General features: G+C 34.4%; 2 protein-coding genes across 2 annotated transcripts; one reads left to right on the forward strand and one right to left on the reverse strand.

Moving 5' to 3' along the window:
- Positions 1 to 6,625: 6,625 nt before the first annotated feature.
- On the reverse strand, positions 6,626 to 8,098 carry LOC107907185 (uncharacterized). Its single transcript, XM_041100020.1, has one exon. It carries the CDS (start codon positions 8,096 to 8,098, stop codon positions 6,626 to 6,628), a length of 1,473 nt encoding a protein of 490 aa, XP_040955954.1.
- Positions 8,099 to 17,326: 9,228 nt separating this feature from the next.
- On the forward strand, positions 17,327 to 23,032 carry LOC107911608 (protein HLB1). The gene is made up of 14 exons (XM_016839475.2): positions 17,327 to 17,870; positions 18,549 to 18,671; positions 18,787 to 18,856; positions 19,035 to 19,148; positions 19,374 to 19,457; positions 19,835 to 19,885; positions 20,001 to 20,030; positions 20,165 to 20,227; positions 20,366 to 20,431; positions 20,602 to 20,727; positions 20,956 to 20,991; positions 21,987 to 22,106; positions 22,433 to 22,621; positions 22,765 to 23,032. The coding sequence occupies exons 1-14, from the start codon at positions 17,536 to 17,538 to the stop codon at positions 22,873 to 22,875; spliced, it is 1,518 nt and encodes a 505-aa protein (XP_016694964.2). The 5' UTR covers positions 17,327 to 17,535; the 3' UTR covers positions 22,876 to 23,032.
- Positions 23,033 to 26,199: the final 3,167 nt, after the last annotated feature.

Here is a 26,199-nt window from a genome sequence, read left to right on the forward strand (position 1 = left end):
GAAAAGATGGGTGATGTGATTGAGTATGGGGTTGGAATATATTAAAGTGGGGTGGTTGACTATTTGGAAAAAAATTGAAAAAGGAATTGCAAATGGCTTGATTTGGTGATTAGCTACTGGAAATTAAAAATTGAAGGAAAGGAAACTAAAGAAACAACAATGCTACGTGAGAAAAGAGAGAATGTATTGAATGACAAAAGCTAAATGTTTTTTGATTGATGAATTAATGAACAATACAAGCTCTATTTATACTAGGGAGTTTACTAAATTATGAGCCAACTAGTCATAGGAAATTAAGGAAAAATATCCCATAATAAAATAAATCCCAAAATAATCTCCCCCACTAAGTCAACACAATTTTCAGCTAATTAATATTGGAAAAATTCTACTTGGCTCTCATTCTTTGCTTCTTTCTTCAATTTTCCCTAATGGTTTCATTGTTCTTCTATTTAGCCCCAAATTACATTCCTGCACAAAATTCAATAAATATGGCAAAATTAGTGGTGCATTCTCATAAATTAACCAAATTAATTACATAAAATATGTAACTTTAGCATTTAATCAAATCCCCCTACTTAGCTTATGCTAGTCCTCGAGCATTTTGTATGTATCTGCAAAAGGAAAAATTTTCTCCAAAATAGGACTTGACCCCCATGGTTTGCACATTTCAACAATTTAATCCTAGCACATTAACATCTCAAATATCCTAGCCTAAGAAGTAAGTAAATATATTTCAGAATTTATTAGAGCTTGATAGACTTACCTTTCATTTTATTATTTTATTTATTTATTTTTGTACTTAGGACATTATCGAATTTTTTGACGTGAGACATGATGACAACCCAAGCACCATGTTCCGGTTACTCAATTCGGACGTCTCTAAGCAGGTTATTTTGCCCTAATCATGATAACTTGTTAGTGGAGTGAATGCAAAGAAATTGGACAGCCACACGAACCTTTTTACACGAGATGTGATGACAACCCAAGCACTAAGTTCTTGTTACTCAGCCCGATGCACAACCCCAATTGTTCACTCTTAACATTCGTATCAGAGGAGTATTATATTTTTTCTCGTTTTTTTTAGAAACTAAAAGCTTATGATAAAAGGTAGGCAATCAAGCAAACTCATAATTTCCAAAAATTTCTTACCCACTAAGTCTAGGTTATTGAAAAGTTTCATGTGTAAAGAATTAAATAGCAATCGGTCAAACCATAAGTGTACCATCCCAATTAAAAGAAAAATTTACCTTTTACCAAAAACATGCAAAAATAGCGATGACAGATAAGCAGATTAGAACCAATTTATGTTTCCCTCCCCCTACTTATTTTACATTGTCCCAATGTAATATTAAAGGATATAAAGTAAAAGTAAGTAGACAAAAGAAGAAAAATAAACTTCCCATGTATTTCAACATCGTGGAGGGTGGTCTCGTAGATGTGTGAGAACGTCTGTTACTAAGGTACGTAAAGAGTCGAGTCCTTCTTCGATTCGGGTTAACCGAGATTTGATGGAATTTGGAGGCTCTGGTTCGTGCTGGTGTCTTCGTCTGAACACTCTATGCGACCGATCTGTTCTTGTACCTAGAGGAACAAACTAAAAGGAAGAAGGGGTACCAGCAAGTAACCCCATAGAATCCAAACAGTATGTATCTAAAGAGTCCGTTTTGTATGCCAAATTCAAAGAACTAAAATTGATAGCTGATGGATTCAAATTAGAGGCTAAATGTATGATGTAAGTACCCAAAATAAGTGGCCGATTCGATCGCAAAACATGCTGAAACTGTATAGCAAACCAATATCCTAAATTTACATTTTTCCCCGAATGCATGCACCATAGAAAAAATAATTCAGTCCTAGTTAAAGAGGCAAACGCATCATTACGTCCCAAAAAATTGAAAGCAAGAAATCGGTGTATATATAGAAGTGCAGGACTATGAATTCCTATGTCTTTGCAATGTTTCGGATCGTACAAAATCTGTCTCATTTCAGTTAACAATGCCAAAGCTTCATTAGCATCAAAGTCAGGTGGTATGTCGAGAAAAGAGTCATAATAGCCATCAGTTGGTAAATAGTCCTCATTAACAAATCCTAAAGCAACATTAAACTCAGAAATAGACAGATTATAATGTACACCTAGTAAGCGAAAATTGACAACATGGGGCGTATCTATGGTGTTGGCAGAACGGTTGAAGTAAAATGTAGAATAAAATTCAAAAACCAACTCATAATATGCAGGTTCATCAATAGCAGCAAAATCAGTCCACCCAATAGCATCAAAATATTGATTAACAGATTCTTCAATATCTAAAGAATATAATGAGAATGAGTCAACGTGCTTATATACTGGAAGAGGGCGATGTTGAATTTGTTCGAATTGCGCTTAATGTGCCGAATTCGTAAATGTTAGATTCCTGTGAAATCTATTTTCTGGGGGCATGAATCCTCTTCCTTGTCGAAATTGACCTCGCTCACGTGGATGATACTCAGTGTTCTGATTTTCCGTTTCATTTTCATAATTTTCGGCATCGTCTGCCATTGGAGTTGATGAACCTGCCAAAGGTGGCTGTTGGCGGCCTCGAGTTTATCTTTGCGTTGAATGTGGTTCAGCACCATCGTTTGGGGATCATGGAGTTCTTCTCGAAGGTCTCGGCTGTGGTGGTTGTCGTGCATGGACGTTTGGTTGGGGAGATGGGCGATCTTAGTTGTCAGACGAGTTAGGTGGTTCGACTGGGCTGTTGGAATGGTGGTCGGTCGAAACGGGCGGCTCATGGGGCGGGTAGATTACGGCGATCGAAGTTGGGCTACGGTTTCTTCTAGGGTAGCGTGGTTGCGACGGTAAAGATGGGGGAGACTTGTCAGAGTCGATGGTGACAAAGGTTGGAGCAGAAAAACGGTGTTGACGTCGATTTACCACAGAAGGTGGTTCTTGCGCTGCGCGGTCGCGAGTACGTACCATGGTGGGGTGGTGCAATGGCTTACTTGGAGGTCTATTTTGAAGATGGTAAAGGAAGGAAAAATAAGTGGCAGTGTTGAAGGTGAAGAAGAAAGAAAGGGGGAATAAAAGAAATAAGGTAGAGTTTGAAAAATAATTTTTTTTCTTTCTTTGGCCGGTCAAATAGGGGGTAAATGGGATTGTGTGTTGTTTTATTTTTTTAGGGTAAAGAGAAGGCTAAGATGTGATAGGTGAAAGGTTAGGGTTTGATGGGTGTAAGGGTTTTTGTTTTTATTTGAAAAGAGTGGACGGTTGGGGTGGAAAGATTTTGGGTTTAATATGGGGTAGTGGGGTTATTTTTTAGATGAAAAGTTTGATTTGATGGGTGGAAGGTTAGGATGTGATGGGTGTAAGGGTTTTTTTTTTAAATTGGAAAAGGGTTGGACGGTTGGGGTGGGAAAATTTGGGTTTAAATTTTGATTTTTTTTCCTTTTTGGTTTTGGGTAGGTATGATGGGTCTGGGTTTGGGTTTGGGTTAATGGGCTAACTTGGAGTAATTTTAAAAAGGTGGATATGCTGAGTGGGCCTTGGCTGAAAAATAAAAAGAATTTGTGGGTTGACATGTGGAATTTAAATTTTGTCTTGGAATGTTTCCCTGTAAAAATAGAATAAAAACAAAAATTAGATAAAATAATAATTATTAATAATAATAGGAAAGTTAAAATTAAAATGTTTTTTTTCTTTTTCTTTTTTCAAATTTATTAGCTAAGTTTTAAACTTAAGAAATAAATTATTAAAAACTAAGATTACGAGATTTGGTAGAATAATCGAGATAAATGTGCCAAGTAAGTTCCCAGGAAAGAGAGGTGAGTCATAATGGACATACTTAAGTACCAAGTCTTTCCTTAGACAGAACTAATCCTCGACATGCATTTTCATTTTCCATTTTACCAAAAATTTTATTTGCATAAAGGAAAAGAAAATTTGGGTTACCTCCCAACAGCGTTTTGTTTAACGTCGTTAGATCGATGACCTGTTATTCAAATTTTGGGCTCCTCGAGAACAATCTCCTCAATCGTGTGCGTTTGAAAATTCTCGTAGAAGGGTTTCAATCATTGACCATTCACCTTAAAGCACTTCCGGGTTTCTTCGCTTTGAATTTCCACTGCACCATTTGAGAATAAGTTAGTGATAGTAAATGGACCTATCCATTTGGATCGAAGCTTACCAGCAAAATTTTTTAAGGTGGAGTCGTATAGAAGAACTTTTTGTCCTATTAAAAATTGCTTCTTAGTGATCATCTTATCGTGGAATGCCTTCGTCTTTTCTTTATAAACTCGAGCATTTTCATATGCATCGTTTCTAATTTCCTCAAGTTCCTGCATGTCCAACTTTCGAGCCCTTCCTGCGGTCTCCATCTCCATATTACACTGCTTAACTGCCCAAAATGCTTTGTGCTCTAATTCGACCGGGAGATGGCACGATTTGCCAAAAACAAGTCGATAAAGACATGCCTATTGGTCCCTTGTAAGCTGTCCTATAAGCCCACAGTGCGTCATTTAATCTCAAGCTCCAATCCTTTCTGTTAGGTTTAACAGTCTTCTCCAAGATGGACTTGATTTCACGGTTTGACACTTCAGCTTGCCCGTTTGTTTGTGGATGGTAAGCAGTAGAAATTCGTTGAGTTACTCCATACTTCTCCATAAGTGCACTTACGAGCTTATTGCAGAAATGAGTTCCTCTGTCGCTGATTAATGCTCGTGGGGTGCCATACCTGGAAAAGATAGAACTTTTAAGAAAGTCAACCACAGTCTTAGCATTATCATTGCGAGTAGCCTTTGCCTCTATCCACTTAGAAACGTAATCAACAACTAAAAGTATATAAAAATTACCGAAAGAAGAAATAAAAGGACCCATAAAATCGATGCCCCACACATCAAAAATTTCGCAAATATGGATGGGAGTAAGGGGCATCTCATTTCGACGGCTAAGATTACCGACTTTTTGGCATCTTTCACAGGTTTTACAGAATAAGAATGCTTCATGAAATATACTTGGCCAAAATAGTCCACACTCGAGAATTTTATGTATGGTGCGTTTAGGTCCAAAGTGTCCCCCACATGCATAAGAATGACATAAAGTTAAGATAGACTGTACCTCTGTTTCTGCTACACACCGTCGAATTACCTGGTCGGAGCAATACTTCCAAAGGTAAGGGTCGTCCCAAATGAAGTACCGTGCATCCTTTTTGATCTTATCTTTTTTAGACCTTGGTAATTCCGAAGGAACAGTACCTGTAACGAGATAATTTACTATGTCTGCGTACCAAGGATGAACCGCATTTGCTGAAAATAGGTTTTCATCTAGGAAGTTGTCTTTCAATGGTGTGTCGTCTACTGGAATCGGTAATCGACTCAGATGGTCAGCTACTAAGTTTTTGCATCCCTTTTTATCTCGAATTTCAAAATCGAATTCTTGCAGAAGTAGAATCCACCTGATCAATCGAGGTTTTGCCTCCTTCTTCCCTATCAGATATTTCAAAACTGCATGATCAGAAAATATAATAACTTTAGTTCCCAATAGGTAAGATCTAAATTTATCTAAAGCAAACACAACAGCTAATAATTCTTTCTCTGTGGTTGTGTAATTGCTTTGGGCAGCATCCAAGGTTTTCGAAGCATAGTAGATCACATGAGGCTCTTTCCCTATTCTTTGGCCAAGAACAGCTCCCACACTTTGATCACTTGCATCACACATGATTTCGAACGGGAAGTTACAATTTGGTGTTTGCACTATAGGGGCGGAGACCAATTTCTGCTTCAGTACGTCAAATGCATCTTTACAAGTCTGCTCAAATTTAAAGTCTTTATCCTTCTGTAACAGACTGCAGAGCGGTTGCGCGGTCTTCGAGAAGTCTTTTATGAATCGTCTGCAAAATCCTGCACGACCAAGAAATGAACGAATTTCCCTCACAGATGTGGGGTAAGGTAATGAGTTAATAATATCCGTTTTTGCTTTATCGACCTCAATACCTTCCGAGGAAACTATATGACCTAAAATTAATCCTTTGTCTACCATGAAGTGGCATTTTTCATAATTTAAAACAATATTAAATTCTAGGCATCTTTGTAATATCTTAGCAAGATTATCGAGACATCTGTTAAAAGAGTTACCGTACACCGTGAAGTCATCCATGAAGACTTCAATGATTTTCTCGACGTAATCAAAGAATATGCTTACCATGCATCTTTGGAAAGTGGACGGAGCATTACAGAGTCCAAACGGCATTCGTCTGTATGCAAACATTCCAAAGAGGCACGTGAAAGTTGTTTTATCTTGATCCTCTAGGGCCACCGGAATTTGGAAAAATCCTAAATATCCATCGAGACAGCAATAATGAGTCTTACCAGCTAATCGCTCAAGCATTTGATCGATGAAGGGTAGTGGAAAATGGTCCTTCCGGGTAGCTACATTTAACTTTCTGTAATCGATGCAAACCCTCCATCCATTCTGGACTCGGGTAGAAACTAGCTCTCCAGACGAATTTTTCACCACTGTCACGCCAGTTTTCTTGGGCACGACATGAACCGGGCTAACCCAATCACTATCAGAGATCGGGTATATCATTCCAATATTCAACAATTTCTGGATTTCCTTCTTCACTACCTCCATCATGGGTGGATTAAGGCGCCTCTAAGCATCTCTTTTTGGTTTCGTGTTATCTTCGATGGAAATTCTGTGCATACAGGTGGATGGACTTAGCCCTTCTATGTCGGCTATTGTCCAACCAATAACCTCTTTATAATCTCTCAGAACTCGAACTAGACTTTCCTCCTCGTCTTTGGTTAGTTTGTTTGACACTATTACCGACAAGGTGTCTTTTTCTCCCAAAAAGACGTACTTGAGGTGGTCCGGTAATGCTTTAAGCTCCAAGGTTGGTGGTTGCAAAATCCAAGGCAACATTTTAGTTTGGGAAGGTAATAGTTCAAATTGGTTACCTTGATTTGTCAACGATGGTTGCGTCTCCAAGTGTTTGACAACTTCGCGCAACGGATCTTCTATAACTGCTAACTCCTCGAGACGACTTAAAACATCCATGTCAATGCTTCTGTAAAAGACAGTTTCCAATTCATCAAAGTCATGATATTCAGAATAATTTTGAGTTAAACAATCTATACTATCAATACTGGAAATATTTGATAACGAGTTAGGATGACTCATGGCTTCGTAGACATTGAATTTCACGATGTCGCCATCAAACTCCATTGTCAACGTTCCACTCTGAACATCAATTTTTGCACTTGCGGTACTTAGGAACGGTCTTCCAAGTAAGATGTCAGACGAATTAGTTGTGTTATCATCCTCCATATTAATAATGTAGAAATCTGCAAGGAAAACTAATTCGTTAACTTTAACAAGGACGTCTTCAAGCAACCCTTCGGGATAAATGACTGACCTGTCCGCCAACTGGATAATAACTCCTGTCTTTTTCAAAGGACCCGCGTTAATCATCTTATATATAGGATAAGGCATAACATTAATGGAAGCCCCTAAATCACACATGGCTTTCTTAATGCCTACATTACCTATCTCACAAGAAATAGCAAACATACCTTGGTCCTTGTATTTGGGCGGAACTTTCTTTTGTAGTACTGCGGGGACATTTTCTCCTACATTTACTCTTTCGTTACCTAGTAACCTCCTCTTCCTAGTACACAATTCTTTGAGAAATTTTGCATAGCGAGGAATTTCTTTGATAGCGTCGAGCAAAGGGATATTTACCTCCACCTTCCTGAACGTTTCTAGGATTTCTTTTTCCTCATTTTCTTTCTTATCGTTCGTGAGTCTCCTTGGAAAAGGAGGTGGCACCACAACTGGTTTCTGAATTTCTGATTCTGGTTTGGCTTTTCGATCAGGGATCTGCTTTTTCCATTCCTTGTCTTGCCCAAGACTTTTTTCTGGAACTGGTTCCAGAATTTTTCCGCTACGAAGAGTTATTGCACTTGCATTCTGCCGAGGATTCGGCTCTATCTGGGAAGGTAATGTACCTTGGGACTCCAAACGATTAACTGCCATCGAGAGTTTACTAACTTGATTAGTTAACTCTTGTATTGATGCGCCTGTCCTTTGTTGGTATTTTACAGCATCGACAGCAAGTCTCTCCATAATAGCTTCTAGAGATGTGCTCGACTTGGGTGGCAGTTGCGGTGGTTGCAAAGGTCTCGGTTGGTATGACGGATTATATCGGGGATTAGCTCCGTAATTCAAGTTAGGATGATCCTTCCACCCGGGATTGTAGGTGTTAGAAAAAGGATCCTATCGTCTTTGTGAAGGTCCCGGAAAACCTCCAACAGCGTCGACATGTGCCGTTGAGTTTTCGTTAAGGATTGGGAACAAATCCGTCGGATGTTCAGATGTAGTACAAACTCTACACAGTTGGGTCCGATTCTTCTTTTCTGTAAGCATAGATTGAACAATATTAGTAAGCTTATCCAATTTATCTTCTAAGGATGAAACGTTTACCCCATTAACCCGTCTTGAGGGTTCTGAATTCGACCGATACTGTTGAGAATTTACCGCCATGGTGGATATCAGTTCTCTTGCCCTTTGAGGAGTCATATTGACAAGCGCCCCCGCTAACCGCGTCAATTATTTTCATTTCCATAGGGAGCAAACCATCGTAGAAATACTGAAGAAATGATTGCTCGGTCAAACCGTGTTGAGGACAACTTGCACACAGTTTTTTGTACCGCTCCCAATAGTCATAGAGTGATTCACTTTCCGTTTGGCGGATTCCCACTATGTCTCTCCTAAGTTCAGTTGCTCGTGATGCTGGGAAAAATCTGTCAAGAAAAACACGTGATAAGTCATCCCACGTTGTAATAGAACCTGGAGGTAAGTAAAATAACCATTCTTTTGCTGTATCAACTAAAGAAAAAGGAAAGGCCCAAAGTTTAATTTCATCTTCGATTACTCCCTGTGGTTTCATGCTTGAGCAGACCATGTGGAACTCTCTCAAGTGAGTGTGTGGATTTTCGTTCTTCAAGCCTCGAAAAGTGGGCAAAAGGTGGATCAGGCCTGACTTCAACTCGAATGGGGTTTCTCCGGTTGGATAGTTGATGCATAACGGTGTTTGCTCGTTAGGAGCTGGGGCTAGCTGATGAATGGTTCGGTTCGCCATCCTTTCTGGTTCACCGAGGTTGTCTTCTACTTCTTTTGTTTCAGGAAGTGGTTCGGTCTCAGGATCAACCACTTCGACTTGTTTCCCACGTCGAATTGCCTCTGCACAAATAGCTTGTCTCAATTTTTCAATGTCAATTTCTAAGAGCCTTTGTCCTATCTCAACCTCTGCTTTACTTGCACGTTTAAGAGCTTCTGTCTCTTTTCGTCGTGCTCGTGCTGATTTTTCGATCTCTGGGTCGTATTCGAGATCTCCGGATGAAGATCTGGTCATGAAGATGATTTAAACAATTATAAGTGTTGCCAGTCCCCGGCAACGGCGCCAAAACTGATGGGTGTTGAATCTACCAATATAAACCTACGCCTTAGTTTGCAAATTATGCAGTATATAGAGTAGGATCGATCCCTCAGAGACTGGTTTACTGTAAATTGTTGCTCGCTTGACCAGATTTATGTCGGGGCAGTTGTCGTGCCCAAGACGTTCAAGGGGATAAAAATTCGAAAACTTGAAATAAACAGAAAAATAATGTCAAAAGTAAAAGTTGAAAACAAAATAATAAAAACCGTGAAATAAATATTAAGAAAATTAATTAGAATGAGCTCAGCTTTAGACACGAATTTTCCTCGTCTTTGAACCGATCCTCGAAATTGGATGAACTCCTCTTTTCCAATAAGCTAATTATAGCTACCAAGGACACCTCGAACACCAACTCTTCCTTGTGTAAATTAGTTATGGAACGTCTAATAACTAATTCTTACCGATCGAACAACCACGAAACGTTCGTGATTTAGAACTCCGGCAGCTTTGCGTTCTAGAAGAGCCTAGCTCAAACCAATGCCCTCAACCGCGTGGGACATTTAAATCCGATTACTACTTCCCTTGACGGAACCAAACATCAATCTCCACTTGGCACGCCAATGTGTTCACAGAAAACTGATTAGAAACGTTCCTTTCGGAATTCCAACTGTACATCTAACCATACTAAATCAAACGACGTCTTTTTTGACTTAGTGTTGATCTGACTTTATGAGTTGACAAAATCATACTCTTAATCCAGAGAAGTAATAAGTACTGGAATTTTAGGAGTTAAATGGCTCGGGTTCATAACTCACGGGTTTTGACGAGGCTAATTTCGGCCTAAAGCTGAAAATGGGTTTAGTTGGCTAAGGTTTGGGGCATGTTGGTGTTTGATAAATTAAATAAGGTAGAAATGGTGAAAAGATGGGTAATGTGATTGAGTATGGGGGTTGGAATATATTAAAGTGGGGTGGTTGACTATTTGGAAAAAAATTGAAAAAGGAATTGCAAATGGCTTGATTTGGTGATTAGCTACTGGAAATTAAAAATTGAAGGAAAGGAAACTAAAGAAACAACAATGCTACGTGAGAAAAGAGAGAATGTATTGAATGACAAAAGCTAAATGTTTTTTGATTGATGAATTAATGAACAATACAAGCTCTATTTATACTAGGGAGTTTACTAAATTAGGAGCCAACTAGTCATAGGAAATTAAGGAAAAATATCCCATAATAAAATAAATCCCAAAATAATCTCCCCCACTAAGTCAACACAATTTTCAGCTAATTAATATTGGAAAAATTCTACTTTGGCCCTCCTTCTTTGCTTCTTTCTTCAATTTTCCCCAATTGTTTCCTTTTTCTTCTATTTAGCCCCAAATTACATTCCTGCACAAAATTCAATAAATATGGAAAAATTAGTAGTGCATTCTCATAAATTAACCAAATTAATTACATAAAATATGTAACTTTAGCATTTAATCAATGTGTAACACAAGCGACTTTTATTTTGGAGTTGTGATGGGGCAAAGAAGAAACAAAGTATTTTGCCCTATCTACTATGCAAGCAGAACTTTGACAGGAGCCCAGCTTAGCTACACGGTAATTGAAAAAGAATTCTTTGCTATAGTTATTACTTTTGACAAGTTTCGTTCTTATCTCATAGGAACTAAAGTCATAGTATTTACTGACCATGCGACCATTAAATACTTACTCACAAAGAAAGATACTAAATCGAGGCTAATTCGATGGATACTCTTACTCCAAGAATTTGAGCTTGAAATCTAAGACAGAAAAGGTGTTGAAAATCAAGTAGTCGATCATCTGTCGAGATTGGAACAAAACGAGGTAACTTATTCACTTGTTCCAATTAATGAAAATTTTCCTGATGAGCATATTTTTAAGGTAAATCGAATTCATGAAATACCTTGGTTTGCTGATTATGTGAATTATTTAGCATGTGAAATAATTCCTCGAGAAATGACATACCAACAAAGGAAGAAATTCTTTCATGATAATCGAGAAATATGTAGCTGGAAGTGAAATTGATGAGATCTTGTATCACTGCCATTCATCTTTGAGTGGGGGACACTTTAGTGGTTCCTGCACTGCAGCAAAGATCTTACAGGCAGGATTCTTTTGGCCTATAGTGTTCAAGGATGTGTATGCATATGTGAAAAATTATGATAGATGCCAAAGAATTGGAAACATATCAATGAGGAACAAAATGCCCTTGACAAACATTTTAAAAGTAGATTTATTTGATGTGTGGGGCATTGATTCTAGGTCCTTTTCTTTCTTCTTATGGTAACAAGTATATCTTAGTAGCTGTCGACTACGTATTAAAGTGGGTTGAAGCCAAAGCATACCCAACGAATGATGCTAAAGTAGTCATGCAATTCCTACATAAGCAAGTGTTTACATGGTTTGGGACTTCGAGAGCTATAATTAGCGATGAATGATCTCACGTCATAAACAAATGACTTAAGTGGTTGCTTGACAAGCATGGCATGAAACATAGAATTGCCACTGCCTACCATTCACAGTCAAATGGGCAAGTTGAAAGGGTGACCCGTGAGATCAAAGGAATCCTTGAAAAGGTAGTGTGACCTAATAAAAAAATTAGTCTCCAAGGCTTGATGATGCTCTATGGGCCTATCGAATTGCATTTAAGACACCGTTAAGAATGACTCCTTATTGATTAGTCTTTGGGAAGGCATGTCATCTGCTGCTTTTGTTGGAGAATAAAGCTCACTAGGATTTGAAACAATTAAATTTGGATCTTAAGCAAACCGGTGAGAGAAGAATGTTACAGCTTGATGAGTTGAAAGAGTTGATGTTATTTTCAAATAAGAATGCCAATATGTATAAAGAAAAGACCAAAAGATGGCATAACAACTAGAAACAACCTTGTGAATTCAGAGAAAGATAAAAAGTATTGTTGTTTAATTTGAGGCTAAGGTTATTTCTAGGAAAGCTCAAATCCTGATGGAAAGAGCCTTATACCATCTATAAAGTTTACCCATATGGAGCGGTAGAATTGTACAACAACAAGGGAGGTACTTTTAAAGTTAATGGTCAACACTTTAAACATTATTGGGATGGTGAAGTTGAGCAAGTTGAAACCTCGTTCAATTTAATAGACCCTTAATTTTTATGTTTTTATTTTTAATAAATGGCATACATAGAAATTATTTTCTTGGATTAATACATAAAATTAAGTCTATCTAAAGAGATTGGAACTTAAGCGGGACCATTTGTGACTCCTCCAACCTTTTCTGGGATATGAATTTAATGTAATTTTTTGAGAAGGAATTTTCTAAGTAATCCAAAAGTTTAAATTTTAATTTTAATTTCACAATTTTAATTTTTAGTTGTTTATATTTAATAAGAGGGTCAATTTTCCCTAAGTACTAACCAATTTATTTTTCTAGTTCAGTTTAATTTTTCAGAACACCAAAATAATTATTGTTTGGGCTTGAGGCCCAGAACAGTGAAGAAGAGAAATTTACCTGCTAGGTGTTGTCCATAGGGTCTCCAAAAACCTTAATTTTTCCACCACTTTTCCCTTTCCTCCTTACCTTGCCGCATAAGTAATTGCTTGTAGCCAATTTTTTGCTACAAATTTGCTCTAATCCATCACTATATAAACCCCTTCATACCATCATATTGTTCACAACCATTCAAGCGACTAGCTTAAACCATAGCCACCAATTTCGTTACTTTTTGCCGTTAGCCTCAACTCTAAAAATTTTCCCCAATTTTCTTCCCTTGTCGCAAGCCCCTCCTATCGCCGCAGCAATATCATTGCCAGAGTAGCCTTGTTGCTGTCGTAAGCCTATCGCCGCTGCAAGCTCGCTGCTATCGCAAATCCATCACTATCGTAAACCTCTACCACACATATTGTTGAATTCTTTTCCCTTCATTTTGCCAAAATTTAGCCTATTTTTCGGGAGAAATACCATGTCTCGCAGAAGAATTAGATCTTCTAAAACTTCTGTCGAAAATCCAATTGTGATTGAAGATGAAGAAGTAAAGGAAAGATTTGATTCCATCTTGAAGAATCAACTCATGATGCCAGAAAAAGGTTTCAATTTGGAGAGCGATGACAAGATGGTCATGCCATTGTCAATTCGAAAGACGATTAATGCTTTAAATTGGGAACAATTTTGTGATGCACGGTCAATACCTGATGAAGATTTAGTGCGAGAGTTCTATGCCAATGTGACCATGCAAATGCTAATGAAGTTCTTGTTTATAAGAAGAAGGTAACCCTTACTTCTAAATCCATTAATGATTTGTTTAACTTACATGATGTTGAAGAAGATGAGTACTTTGCCATGATGACGAATATCAATTGGGATTTTCTTGAACAAGCTTTTAATGTGGTTATAAATCCGATATCCCAATGGATTATCAGAAATTATGGTAGTTATTATTGCTGAAGAGAATATTTAAATCCAGTGGCTAAGGTATAGTTCTACGTTATTCGATATAGCTTCATGCTTATCTCACATAGTTTCACCATGTCAATAGAGCGAATGCTTTTAATGTATGCGATTATGACAGAAAGGTCTATCAATGTTGGGAGAATTATTCTCAAGGAGATTCAAGATTGCACTAGAAAAAGACAAAAGGTGCCTACTTTCCATCATTGATTACTTCGCTTTTCTTGAGGGCCCAAGTAAGATCGAAGGCAAACCTAAAGGACAGTTATGTTTAAGGTTGCATAATAAGGCATGACCTTGAGAGGTTAGTGGAGAATGTTGGACTATTGAACCAAGTTGAGCCTAATGAACCGAACGAGCCAGAATCTAATGAGTCATCAACTAAGTTTGAACTAGAAGCTGACACAACAAATGCCACAAAAGAAGTAGAAATTGAAGAGGAACCAAACAACCCTGAACTGAGGGTGGAGTCAATTGTTGCTGAACCAGTGGAGCCAAGTTTTAATCTTGAGTTGACCATTCCTACTTCCTCAAACACTATGAAGAATTCGCACCACCGTTCTCAATTCTTATATTTTAGTTTTATATTTTAACTATAAACGATAACATATTTATAGGTGGTCATATACCCAACGCACCAGTTTTCAGTTTCTTATCTATTTAAACTCAGGCTTTTGTTACATCAAAGTATACAAGTCACGCATACATAGTCCATCATCCACTCAAGATTGAGGTATGCTACACTATGAACATCACAAATGAGTAAATCCATAAATGGATTCATGATCAGTTTTACTTGGATCTTGTCTGATGTACTATCGATCCAGTCAATCAAATCTATGCCTCTATCTTCTGAGAGTCATCCGCTCCGATGCCCAAAACAAAGCATCTCCTCAATTAGACCTGACAGAAGGCATATTAGTCTTTCAATCGATTTGCTCATTTGCGATTAGACTAAGAACATCTTTAGGTTCATCTACTAATACAAGTTGTCTTTTCGTATTACGATCCGACCATGTAATACCGCTTAGTATTAGTCAAACATTAGATAACTAATGAGCTAATATTTGCTTCCATTTTTCTTTGCATGTAAAAACCATTGAGATAATATACAAATAATATTAATGCAACTTATAGATAATTTTATTAAATCAATTTATTCGAAAAATACAAGTATACAAACGAATATACTACACTTAGAGCACCAGATCCAACATTGTTAACTTAGTTAGCGATTAACGAATCAATCGACCATCGTTTTCACCATTTGCATATTTTAAGACTATAGGAAGAAAGTTTAGGTTAAATAGTTTAATTGATAATTTAGATTTGGTCTCCATATATTTTCCTATTTGGTTTGCATTAATAATTTTCAACTCAATTAGATTAGTAATTGCTTAATTCTTGATTAACTTGATAAACACATTTACCAATTTGACAATTATTTGGGTTTGATCATTGGAATACTCTGAGTGTTCCATCGGAACACTTATAAATATTACAACTAACCTATCACACTTGTAATAAAAGCTACTTTTAATTCTATATATTTCGTGCTAATTCTTTACCCAGTGTTCATACACTAGTGTGCGATCATCTTCCTAATATGATTTATGTTGAAATGAAAAAATTAATCACCATGAAATCATTTCTTGAAAATCGTTTATAGTGAAACATTCATATCATAAATTATATTTGTTAAAAAAACTGAAGTATTTTCCTTTGACAATCAAAATTTATCTTATAATAATTGCATTATCTTTATGGGTAAAATACAAAAATAGTCACTTTTGTTTGCCTTAGATTACATATTAGTCACTTATGTTTGAAATGTTACGTTTTAGTCACTTACGTTATTGTTTTGTTATGAAATGGTCACTCCACCGTTAAGCTTTGTTACCTCCCTAACAATGATCCTATGTGGCAGTCCAAATGGGTTTTAAATACCAAATTGGATTTCTTACATGGTAGTCCAAATTAAATTTATTTAATTAAAAACTTATTTTTATCCTAGCAACTAGACATCCAAGTTGGCATTTAAAACCCATTTAGACTACCATGTAGGACTGTCGTTAAGGAGGTAACAGAGTTTAACGGTAAAGTGACCACTTCGTAACAAAACAATAACATAAGTGACTAAAACATAACATTTCAAACATAAGTGACTAATATGTAATTTAAGGCAAACAAAAGTGACCATTTTTATAGTTTACCCTATCTTTATAGGCTTAATAATAATCAATGACTAATTAAAACTTAAACTTAAAGTTATATGTGTGATATGGATAATAATTCATTAAAATTGGAAGGAATAAATGAAAGTAAGTAAAGTTTTAAAAAATACTCATATTTATATTATTAATATTCATATTTATATTGTAAAACATCGCTAAATATTTATAAATCATATTTCATATAATTATTATTAAAATATTAATATAAAATTTTTAACAGTATAGTAAGAATATTTTCTAAATTTAAATTTATTATTATTATTATAATTTATTTAATATTAAATAATTTAATTAAAATAATAAATAATTTAACTATATTAATAATTTATTATGTACTATTAAATGTAAATATAAATATATATTTAATAATATTGAAAAGTATAATTTGAGATCAATAGTTTAGCATTTCTAAAATTTAAAAATAAAATTGTATTATAATATATTAATATTTAGCTCGGTTCAAGTAAATTATTATCTAAAAACTTTTTATTTATAATTGAGTTTTTTTCAAAAAATTCTTAAAAGAAGACAACTTGCATAAAAAAGGGTTTATTGTAATTGACTAATTAACTTCATCCATCACGTTATTTGTCATTGACCAAACACAAAATTATGAAAAAAAAATTTGATAAATAATTTTTCATGAAACAAATGCTTCTTAAGTAAAAATCTTACATAAACAATATTACTTCCATAAAGGAATTTATGTTCCATAAAGGAATTTATGGGTTGAGTTGAGCTTGAATTAGGCTTATAATATTAATATTATAATAATTTCTCAATTTTAACTTAGAAAAAATATGAATTTTAAATTTTAACTAAACTCACCCATATTTATAAATAATTCATTTAAACTCTTTTGCACTTTCATATATATATATATATATATTATTTATTTTAAAAAATAATTTTTTATTTAATATTTAACGATTATATAATTATAACTATTATATATTTTTAATTAAATTTCTAAAAAAATTAATATTTAAATTATAAGTATATTTCATTTGCCATCATATAAATTACACAAGAAATGTTGTATTTTGGTTTTGAATATAAAAAGCTATGCCCGAATCATTTTTTTAAACCAACTTAATTATATATTTTTTAAGCTTAATATCGTGTTCAAAATTTAGGTTTTTTAATAATCATTATTTCGGAAAATGGTCAACAGTACCCTGCGACCATAGGTTTCAATACATTAAAATTTAGTAATGAGGGAGGAATCTTGGCATTTGAAGATAACAGTTGTACTCTTACATAGTAGCTTACCATGTTTTACTTTTACTGCGACTTCTTACGGCCCGGCTGAAGTAACTTCCTTTTTTGCATTGGACCTTGGCTTCAACACGCTATATTTTCTTGTTCTCTCTCTTCTTGATATATCTTTCAGATCTTCTTGGATTCGGCTTTGGCGTTGCACGCAAATCTCTCGCTCAACGCTATGTCCGAAACGACTGAGGGATCCGAACTTCAAAATGGTTTCCAGCCACAACCCCGACCCGAACCCGAACCGGAATCGGAATTGAAAGTAGAATCTCAACCTGAACAACAACCGGAAGAGGAACTGAAACCGGAACCTGTAGTAACTGATGCCGATCCGAAGCCGGAGCCGAACAATGAGAGCTCGATCCAATCGAATGAGACGACCAAACAAGCTTCAACCGACCAAGTTGCTCCTCCAGGGCGGCGTAAAGATGAGGAGAACCGGACTTTCACGATGAGAGAATTGCTAAGTGAGTTGAAAAGCGACGAAGATGATGCAGGGTCTCCTTACAGGTACTTTCTTTTTTCCTTTTCTTTTCGAGTTTCAGTTGATCAAAAAATTACACTCTTTAATTTGTAATTGGATTTAACGAGATTTCAACGTACAAATCTTTCGATCTTTGAAGCTCCCCGTTGATTCGTCTCCTCAATTAAATGTGGAGAATTCTTCGAGTTTCAACTGAACCTAAAATTATGCTGTTTCTCTTTTATATCCCGAATAGAGAAGTTACAGAATTTTGATTCTTGATTGTCTATTGGCAAACTACTAGATGCAATTAAGGCGTACTCTTCCTTTTAGTCTACGAGTTCATTTTCATTAATTGCATGGATGAGCAACTGTTCTCCGATCAAAGGTCTTCCATTACTCTTGAACGTGATTGTTATGTTAGAAGCTCGTTATCTTTGAACTTCAGATGCAATTAGATTTTTTTTCCTGCTTTTGAGTCATTAAATTAGTTCTGAATTTCAAGTTCGGCATCAATTGTAATCTTAATCTTTTCCAACTTCGATGAAGGAACCCTTGGTTTTGGGATTTTGCACTTTATAGAATTCAGTTTATGTTCTTTTTCATATGCCGCCATTCATGCAGTAAAGGTTTCCTAGTCTTGTTGGAATAAATATGATGTGATCCTTGTTTCTTCTGCTTGTGAATGATACCATTGTCTACTCCATGATTTATATATGCTTCAGTCAAGAAAACAAGCAACGTCAGTCCTACCAAAATAATGCTGCAATGGAGTTGATCAATAGTGTCACTGGTACTGATGAGGAAGGCAGGTCTCGTCAACGGATTCTTGTATATGCTGCCAGGAGGTACTGTCATCTTGTTTTTATACACTTTTCACACTTTACTTCCATATCGAGCTTGATATGTTGCTGCTTTAGAGTCTGCTATTCAATAGTACTGATTTTCAGTCAAATTTTGTAGGTATGCTACTGCACTGGAGAGAAACCCAGAAGATTATGATGCTCTCTACAATTGGGCATTGGTTCTTCAGGTTTGAGATACTGGTTAATGTTGATGTTAGCTTAACATCATTCATAATGATTATCATGTCTTATTATTATACAGCAAGGGCAGCCTCCTTAACATTGTCAATTTAAGCATATTGTAATGGTTGCAAAATGCTGCAGATTTCTCATATCATGTCCTTTCTGTTCTTATTTGGCTTGCAGGAAAGTGCAGATAATGTTAGTCCAGATTCTACTTCACCTTCTAAAGATGCCTTGCTAGAGGAGGCTTGTAAAAAGTATGACGAGGCTACTCGTCTTTGCCCAACACTTCATGATGTATGTGTGCTTGTTCATGTTGCTGATGATCCATTGCATTACTCTGATCTTTTGGTTTTTTTAAGTTCCATTTCAGTTAAAAAAGGCATGATGACTGCTCAGAGTGCATAAGCCAGATAAGAAACTGAATGCACAACAGAATTTACTGAAATAAGTGTAGAGCTGTATAATATATACACTAGTGATATTCATTCATGACTTTGATGCAATTTCATTGCATGACAGGCTTTCTACAACTGGGCTATAGCAATCTCTGATCGAGCAAAAATGCGTGGTCGGACCAAAGAGGCTGAAGAACTATGGGAGCAGGTTCTTACTATATAATTTTGATATCTTAGTCATGCTAGACTTTTGTATGAACAATACTAGTCCTTTATCGGCAAATTTTGGTGTCTTGTCATGGAAACCTTTTCCATGTGTGGATAAGATCTTGTTTCCTCCTTATGTTTCATGTTAGCTGCATGATGTTATATAATCTACTTTAGTAAGGCCAAAGAGCCATGGAACTGGATTTTACTTTGGAGTTTTGGTATACAGTCATTCTGGAAGTTAGTGCTGAAACACATTGTCCTTGTGGTTGTGCTGTGTAGAAATCCTTGGTGTTTTCAAAGGAATGCCTTGCTGTAGTAATAAAAGCCTTGTCCTTTACTTTGATAGAGCCTAATCCTATTGTTATGGGTTTTCAGGCAACAAAAAACTATGAAAAAGCTGTCCAGCTCAACTGGAATAGCCCCCAGGTATATTAGAAGTAATTGTTTCTTTTAGTCTTGTAATTCTCCCAACTATAATGACTACATCTTTCATTTTTATTCTACATCTTAGTGGTTTTAAGGATTCATAAATCTCTTTCAGGCTCTAAACAATTGGGGACTTGCTCTTCAGGTAAACTATGTTTTAGTGATGTTGATATTGTAATCAGCCTCATTTTATTTCCACATCTTTCAAATTTCTGAGTCTACTTCTATGAAATCCTGGAACGCTATGCTTACTTTCGTGTTCTATCATGCATGCTTTAGGAACTCAGTGCTATTGTTCCAGCTCGGGAGAAGCAAAAAATTGTCAGGACTGCAATTAGTAAGGTACAAAAGTCATTTGGAGCAATCAGGGTGCTCAGATGACTATAGTAACAAGCTGCAAAGTAATTTGACATCTGATAAGTCCTAAAAGAAGTTCACTTTGCATTTCAATTCTTACAGTACCCTTTGCTTTAAATGCAGTTTCGTGCTGCAATACAGTTGCAATTTGATTTCCATCGAGCAATATACAACCTTGGAACTGTTCTGGTAAGTTTGTTGGTTATTACTAGTCGTGATACTGGATGGCATGATCCTATTCTCACCTATGATACATTCATTTGTGAAATTAATGAGATTAGATAATGACCTTATCAAGTGAAATTTCAAACAAGTGAAGCATTGATTTGGAAATTGAAATATTTCTATTTCTAATGCAGTATGGACTAGCTGAGGATACCTTAAGACAAGGTTCGCCGAATCTGAAAGAAGTTTCCCCAGATGAGCTGTATAGCCAGTCTGCTATCTATATTGCGGCTGCTCATGCACTGAAACCAAATTACTCGGTAAGAGATCAATGTATTTTTCTGGACTACCGAGGTTTACCCTACATTCAGGCTATATATGTGGCACAATTATTGGCTAATGAAATTTTGTCACATGAGTTTAATAAAGAAAGCTAATGTTATACTTCTTAATTTTCTCCTTAATTTAAAAGTTCCAGTGTTCTGCATTTTGATTTCCTATCTTAGTTTTGTGGATATGTTCTTATTTGATGTTTTAAATACATCCAGGTTTACAGCAGTGCCTTGAGGCTTGTTCGTTCAATGGTCAGTATTTAATCTTTCAACAATGTTTTTTTAGGTTTATTTTGTTTTCTAAATTGATTGAATCTTCCATAAGAAATGTTGAGTCTGTTAGAATGAAAACGACTTCTGTTCCTTTACCTGGTTAATTATCATTTATTACTACTGTAGGAGTATTTTTGGTGTAATCCTTCTAGTTCTGCAGTTCTTTCTTGTCAGTCATTAGTGCTGTTTTTAACTGTCAATTATCAGTGCACCACAACTATATCTTTTAGCTGCACCAGAAACTTCGGTTTGATGCAAAATATCCTTTCACATGCTTTCCAATGCTTTTTCAAATAGTATTCCTTTGGCTTGAAATGTGAACCTATTCAATGATTGGCCAATCCATGCTTACCCCCAACAATGTTCATTTATTTTTCCTCGCAACATAAGCGAGGATGCATTGTTTGAAAATCTGAAGTTAAAAAGGTTGTGTGATAAAACACATATAAATGTAAAATTTGTGATTATTTTGCAGGTTCTTGGATTTGTCAGATGCCTATTTTGGTGGTGAATTTAAAATTCCCATACATATTTGTGATTTTGAAAATCATGCTTTTATACCTTTCAAATATGTAATCATATTGAATCTTAATTTTTATATATAATGTATGCCCTTCATTCTCACTATATATAGCAAATGAAAAACAATTGATGTTCCCAAACATGGCATTAACTAATTTGGCCTAGCAATACCTCCTTGGCTTAGTGATCTTGTATCCAAATCAAAAGAAACATAATTTTATTTAAAAATGTAATTGCAAGCTACTGTAATTGTATTCTTTCACCCTCTTCATTTTCCAGTGCCTGTCTTCTTGAAGATTATTTTTTTCTCATTTGCTCGTTCATGTTTAAACCAGATGGCTCACCTGGTTAAGAGAACTATTATTGCGGAAGCCATCACTCTGTTTATTCTCAATTGAATTAGCTGGGCAACTCATTTAATATTATGTCTAACTGAAATAAAATTTTGACAGTTACCTTTACCCCATCTTAAGGATGGGTATCTTACTGCACCACCAGTAGGAAATTCAATGGCTCCTCATGGTGCTTGGAAGAGAACAGAGTTCTTTTTGAATCATGAAGCACTTCAACAGGTAAAAAGAAACTGTTTGGTCTTTTTGTTGTCTGTGGCTAATTGATATCAATTTTCATTCATTTTTGCCTGACCATGGACATTAGTTTTGTCAAACATATTTTGATAGTTAATGGCTGAAATTATGTTGTTGTAAGTTCCTTTGGAATTTGGAGTGTATTATAGTGTTCACTGCTTGTTTGTCGCCACTTGTCCTAGCATGTATTTCTTTTCTGTTTAATTGCTTAAATAGTAACCCTAACTTAGAGTAGTTAAAGGTCAGATCTGCTCACACATTGATTACGTTTCTCCATGTCCATGTCCTCTTCAATTTTTCCAATTGAGCAGGTCATCAGAGTTGATCAGAGACAAATTACCCGGAGCCTCTCTGGAAGAACTTCAGATGTAACAGATATGGACAAAAGGGCTATAAGAGTTGATATTCCAGATATTGTTTCTGTATCAGCATGTGCTGATCTGACTTTACCACCAGGTGCAGGTCTCTGTATCGATACCACCTCTGGTCCAGTTTTCTTGGTAAGTATCGTGCTTTTCAATTTGCATTCTAGAAATTTCATCTCAAACCTGTCGGAAAACTTTATAATTATTACCCATCTTTGTCCTTTGGATGCTGCTATCTTGGCATGGCTTTAGTGACCGTCTTCTGTTGTTGCTTTCAGGTTGCTGACTCGTGGGAATCACTAGACGGATGGCTTGACGCCATCCGCTTAGTTTACACAATTTATGCACGAGGTAAGACTGATATTCTGGCGGGTATCATTACGGGCTAATTGTTGCTTTATGTAAGGACCTTTCATTTTTTTTTTTAGTTTATTTGCATTACTTTCAGATTTCCTCGGATCTAATTTTACTCCTGTTATTATCAAAATTTTTGGAATACTGTCTGGTTAAGCTATTTATTTGGCATCTCAACTGATATTTTGATCATTTTTACACTTTTGTAAAAAAACATTAACATTATAATACTTTGATGGTCATATTTCATATTTTATTCATGTAGATTATACTAATTGAGTAAATTAAAAATCTCTATACATTTTTATAAAAAAAATCAAATTGTTAAAATTGTTGATTCAAAACTTTTCATACGTGTCGAATATAATTATATTGATAAATTTTAATAATTGTTAAAAATGTTAATAGAAAAAATTCAAAAAGTTATTGAAGTGTATAAATTTAAAGTGATGTTATATTTATGCAAGTGGGTTATTTTCATATGCATTTGTTTATTTTTATATCAATTTTTTATTTGTATTTCTATACTATATATATTAAGGTTTGGTTGAAATATGTTACAAGTCTTTGTATTATTTATAAATTTATAAATTAGTTTTTATATTTTTATTTTTAAAAATTTATTTGATTTATTTCTCAGATTTTAAAATTCGGATTTAATTGTTTATATTGTTAAAATTATTTAGTAAAATTCATATTTATTATGACAACATTTTTTAAGTTAATCAAGTGTTTTTGTTTTTAATTTCAAATTGTACACTAACAAATTAACCAAAAACAATTACTAGGGTTCATAATTAGATTTGAATTTTAAAATCTGAAAAGTAAAGGAATTAAATTTTTTATAATAAAAGTATAGGGATTATATATCAAATTTGTGAAGAGTTCAATGATTTATGACATATTCTAACTTTAAAGTGTTGATCGAGTTGGTGACATAAATCAACTAAGTCTTAATTTAGTGTTAAATTATAAAAAGGGTCATCCCTTTTACACAAAGCAAACATTATTTTGAAGATATTTATGTATTTATATTTTAATATTTCTAATATATATACACATATAATGAGAATTATAATATTTAAACACGTCATCTTAATTCTTAACTAAAATTATATTTAATTTTTATATCGATTTTTTATAAGTTCGTTATATAAATGTTTTCACCATGGTTATACCATTGTCTAGTAATACATAAAAATTTTTTATCTGGGTGTACCATTATCTTGTTATGTATATGCAAGAAAGAAAAAATACAAAAATGAGTAAAACTACCTTGATTTTACAATAGTTTTAAGTTCTATATATACACCAAATCTGATTTTGACACACCCATATTTGAAAAATCCATATTAAAAGAAACACACGTCTATTAAAAAAGAGATTGTGATTGATATGGTAAAGTTGAGATATTGAAGATCATGATATTTTAGGTATAAATCTTATCATAAATGTATATTTTTATTTTATATAAAGAGATAGATAAAAATACTCCCATAACAATAATTGTCATTTTGATAAAAAGTATGTTTTTGGTAATTTTTCAATTAAGTTAAGATCCAAGTGATAGGTAATATCAATTTAATCAAACTCTTAGCATGCACTTAGTATAGAAGAGGTGATGTTTGTAAATTTTTTCATCCTTTTTTAAATTGTAATGTGATTGTTCACTTGTAAAAAAAAAAAGATAATGATGATGAAGAAACAATATTTTAAAAGGTAATATTTACCATGATATTAAAAGGTAATATTAATGTGTCCATCTATATAAACTGATGTATAGAGTTTATATAATAAGGTAAGAATGTGATAATTAATCTATAAGAAGGTTTCAAATACAGTTATATATTTATTATTTTAGGGTAAAATTATATAATTAATCACATAATTTTTTAAGTTTTCATTTTAGGCATTAAAATTAAAAAAAATTCATTTTATTTTAAGCATTATCGTTAATAATCGTTTTCATTTTAGCTATTTTTTTTAGAATTTATAAGGAAAACTTAGGTTTTTTTAGGGAAAATTAAATAAACTTAAAAAGATAAAATGGTTTTTCTTTGGGCAATTCAATGTAAAACTTAGGTTTTTCCTTTTACTAGAAAAATAAAATTAATTTTAAAATAAAGGAAAATACAAGAAATTAAAAAAAAAGAAGATAAAATGGTTTCTATATTTAAAAACCCAAGTAATTCCATCTAAAACTCTAGATTTCTTTTAAGAAAAAAAAAGCTAAAATTAATTCGAAAAAGAAAAACATAAAGGAAATTAAAAAAAAAGGTTTTCCTTTAAAAACCCAAGTAGCTTCCTATAAAGCCTAAGTTGTTCCTTTTTATTGAGAAAAATTAAAATTAATTCTAAAAAAAAGATTAAAAAGATAAAGTGAGTGACCAAAATAAAAATTTACTAAAGTTGATTGACTAAAATAAACTTTGAATTAATAATGGGTGACCAAAATGGAAACAGTTGTTAACGGTAGTGCCTAAATTTCAAGAAAAATATTATTTTTGTTCCCAAAATGAAAACATATAAAAATTGAGTGCTGATCTATGTAGTTTATCCATTATTTTAATATTTTTTTATGTTATGTGTATGTGCCACCCTTTAAACCAAGCACCAAGCCCAAAAAAAATATATATATATAGGGTCAAAATAAATAATAAATATTTGAGAAACCAAGATGCAATTCTACCATTATATTAATTGGTAATGCAATAAATTTTGAAAGGATTCTCCAACATGCTATTTTTGGAACTAAAACCATTAGGTACTTGTCTACTCCTCTCCTTTAATTCTTATTTATAAATCTAAAATTTTCATTAAATAATTTTTTAATTATGATAGAAATATGACGATTTTTGATGATTATAGACTCTTCTGCTAGTGGTTTTCAACAATCAATGGGTTGGCCACATAATGAAAAAGGTTCATCGCCGATTGTTGGTGATTCAACTGTTGATCGGAATGGTATGGATATAGACAGAGGGGCTCCTTATCTACCATCTTTTCAGGATACTCTTCTAGGGTCTCCTCCATATTTATTTCAAGGGTTGGATATGGATGATATTGTGTTAGAGGATAGTGGCATGTTGATCAGTGATATTGATGGGGTTCCTTGATTAGGTTTTTAGATCAAGTTCACACTTTCATTGAGAAGAGTATAGAACGTCCGGTTGTCATCAAGTTGTTGGGTCGCCAGATTGTGTTTAATGTGCTTCTTAACATATTATTTACCTTCTGGAAGCTGTTGCAACGATTCAAATGATGGACTTAGAAAATTATTTCTACCTAGACAAGTTCCTTGATGGTGATAATTACTCCAAGGCATTGACTGATGAACATTGGGTGATTTTAGGCAATAC

Source organism: Gossypium hirsutum, chromosome D08, assembly GCF_007990345.1.
Source record: "Gossypium hirsutum isolate 1008001.06 chromosome D08, Gossypium_hirsutum_v2.1, whole genome shotgun sequence".
NCBI lineage: Eukaryota > Viridiplantae > Streptophyta > Magnoliopsida > Malvales > Malvaceae > Gossypium > Gossypium hirsutum.

Bases quoted from the DNA above. Each gene is read 5' to 3' on its own strand.
- LOC107907185 (XM_041100020.1), bottom strand. From the start codon at position 8,098: ATGGAGAGACTTGCTGTCGATGCTGTAAAATACCAACAAAGGACAGGC.
- LOC107911608 (XM_016839475.2), top strand. From the start codon at position 17,536: ATGTCCGAAACGACTGAGGGATCCGAACTTCAAAATGGTTTCCAGCCA. The intron at 19,149-19,373 runs GTATGTGTGCTT...ATTGCATGACAG, and splicing joins TTTGCCCAACACTTCATGAT to GCTTTCTACAACTGGGCTAT. The intron at 22,622-22,764 runs GTAAGTATCGTG...TGTTGCTTTCAG, and splicing joins CCTCTGGTCCAGTTTTCTTG to GTTGCTGACTCGTGGGAATC.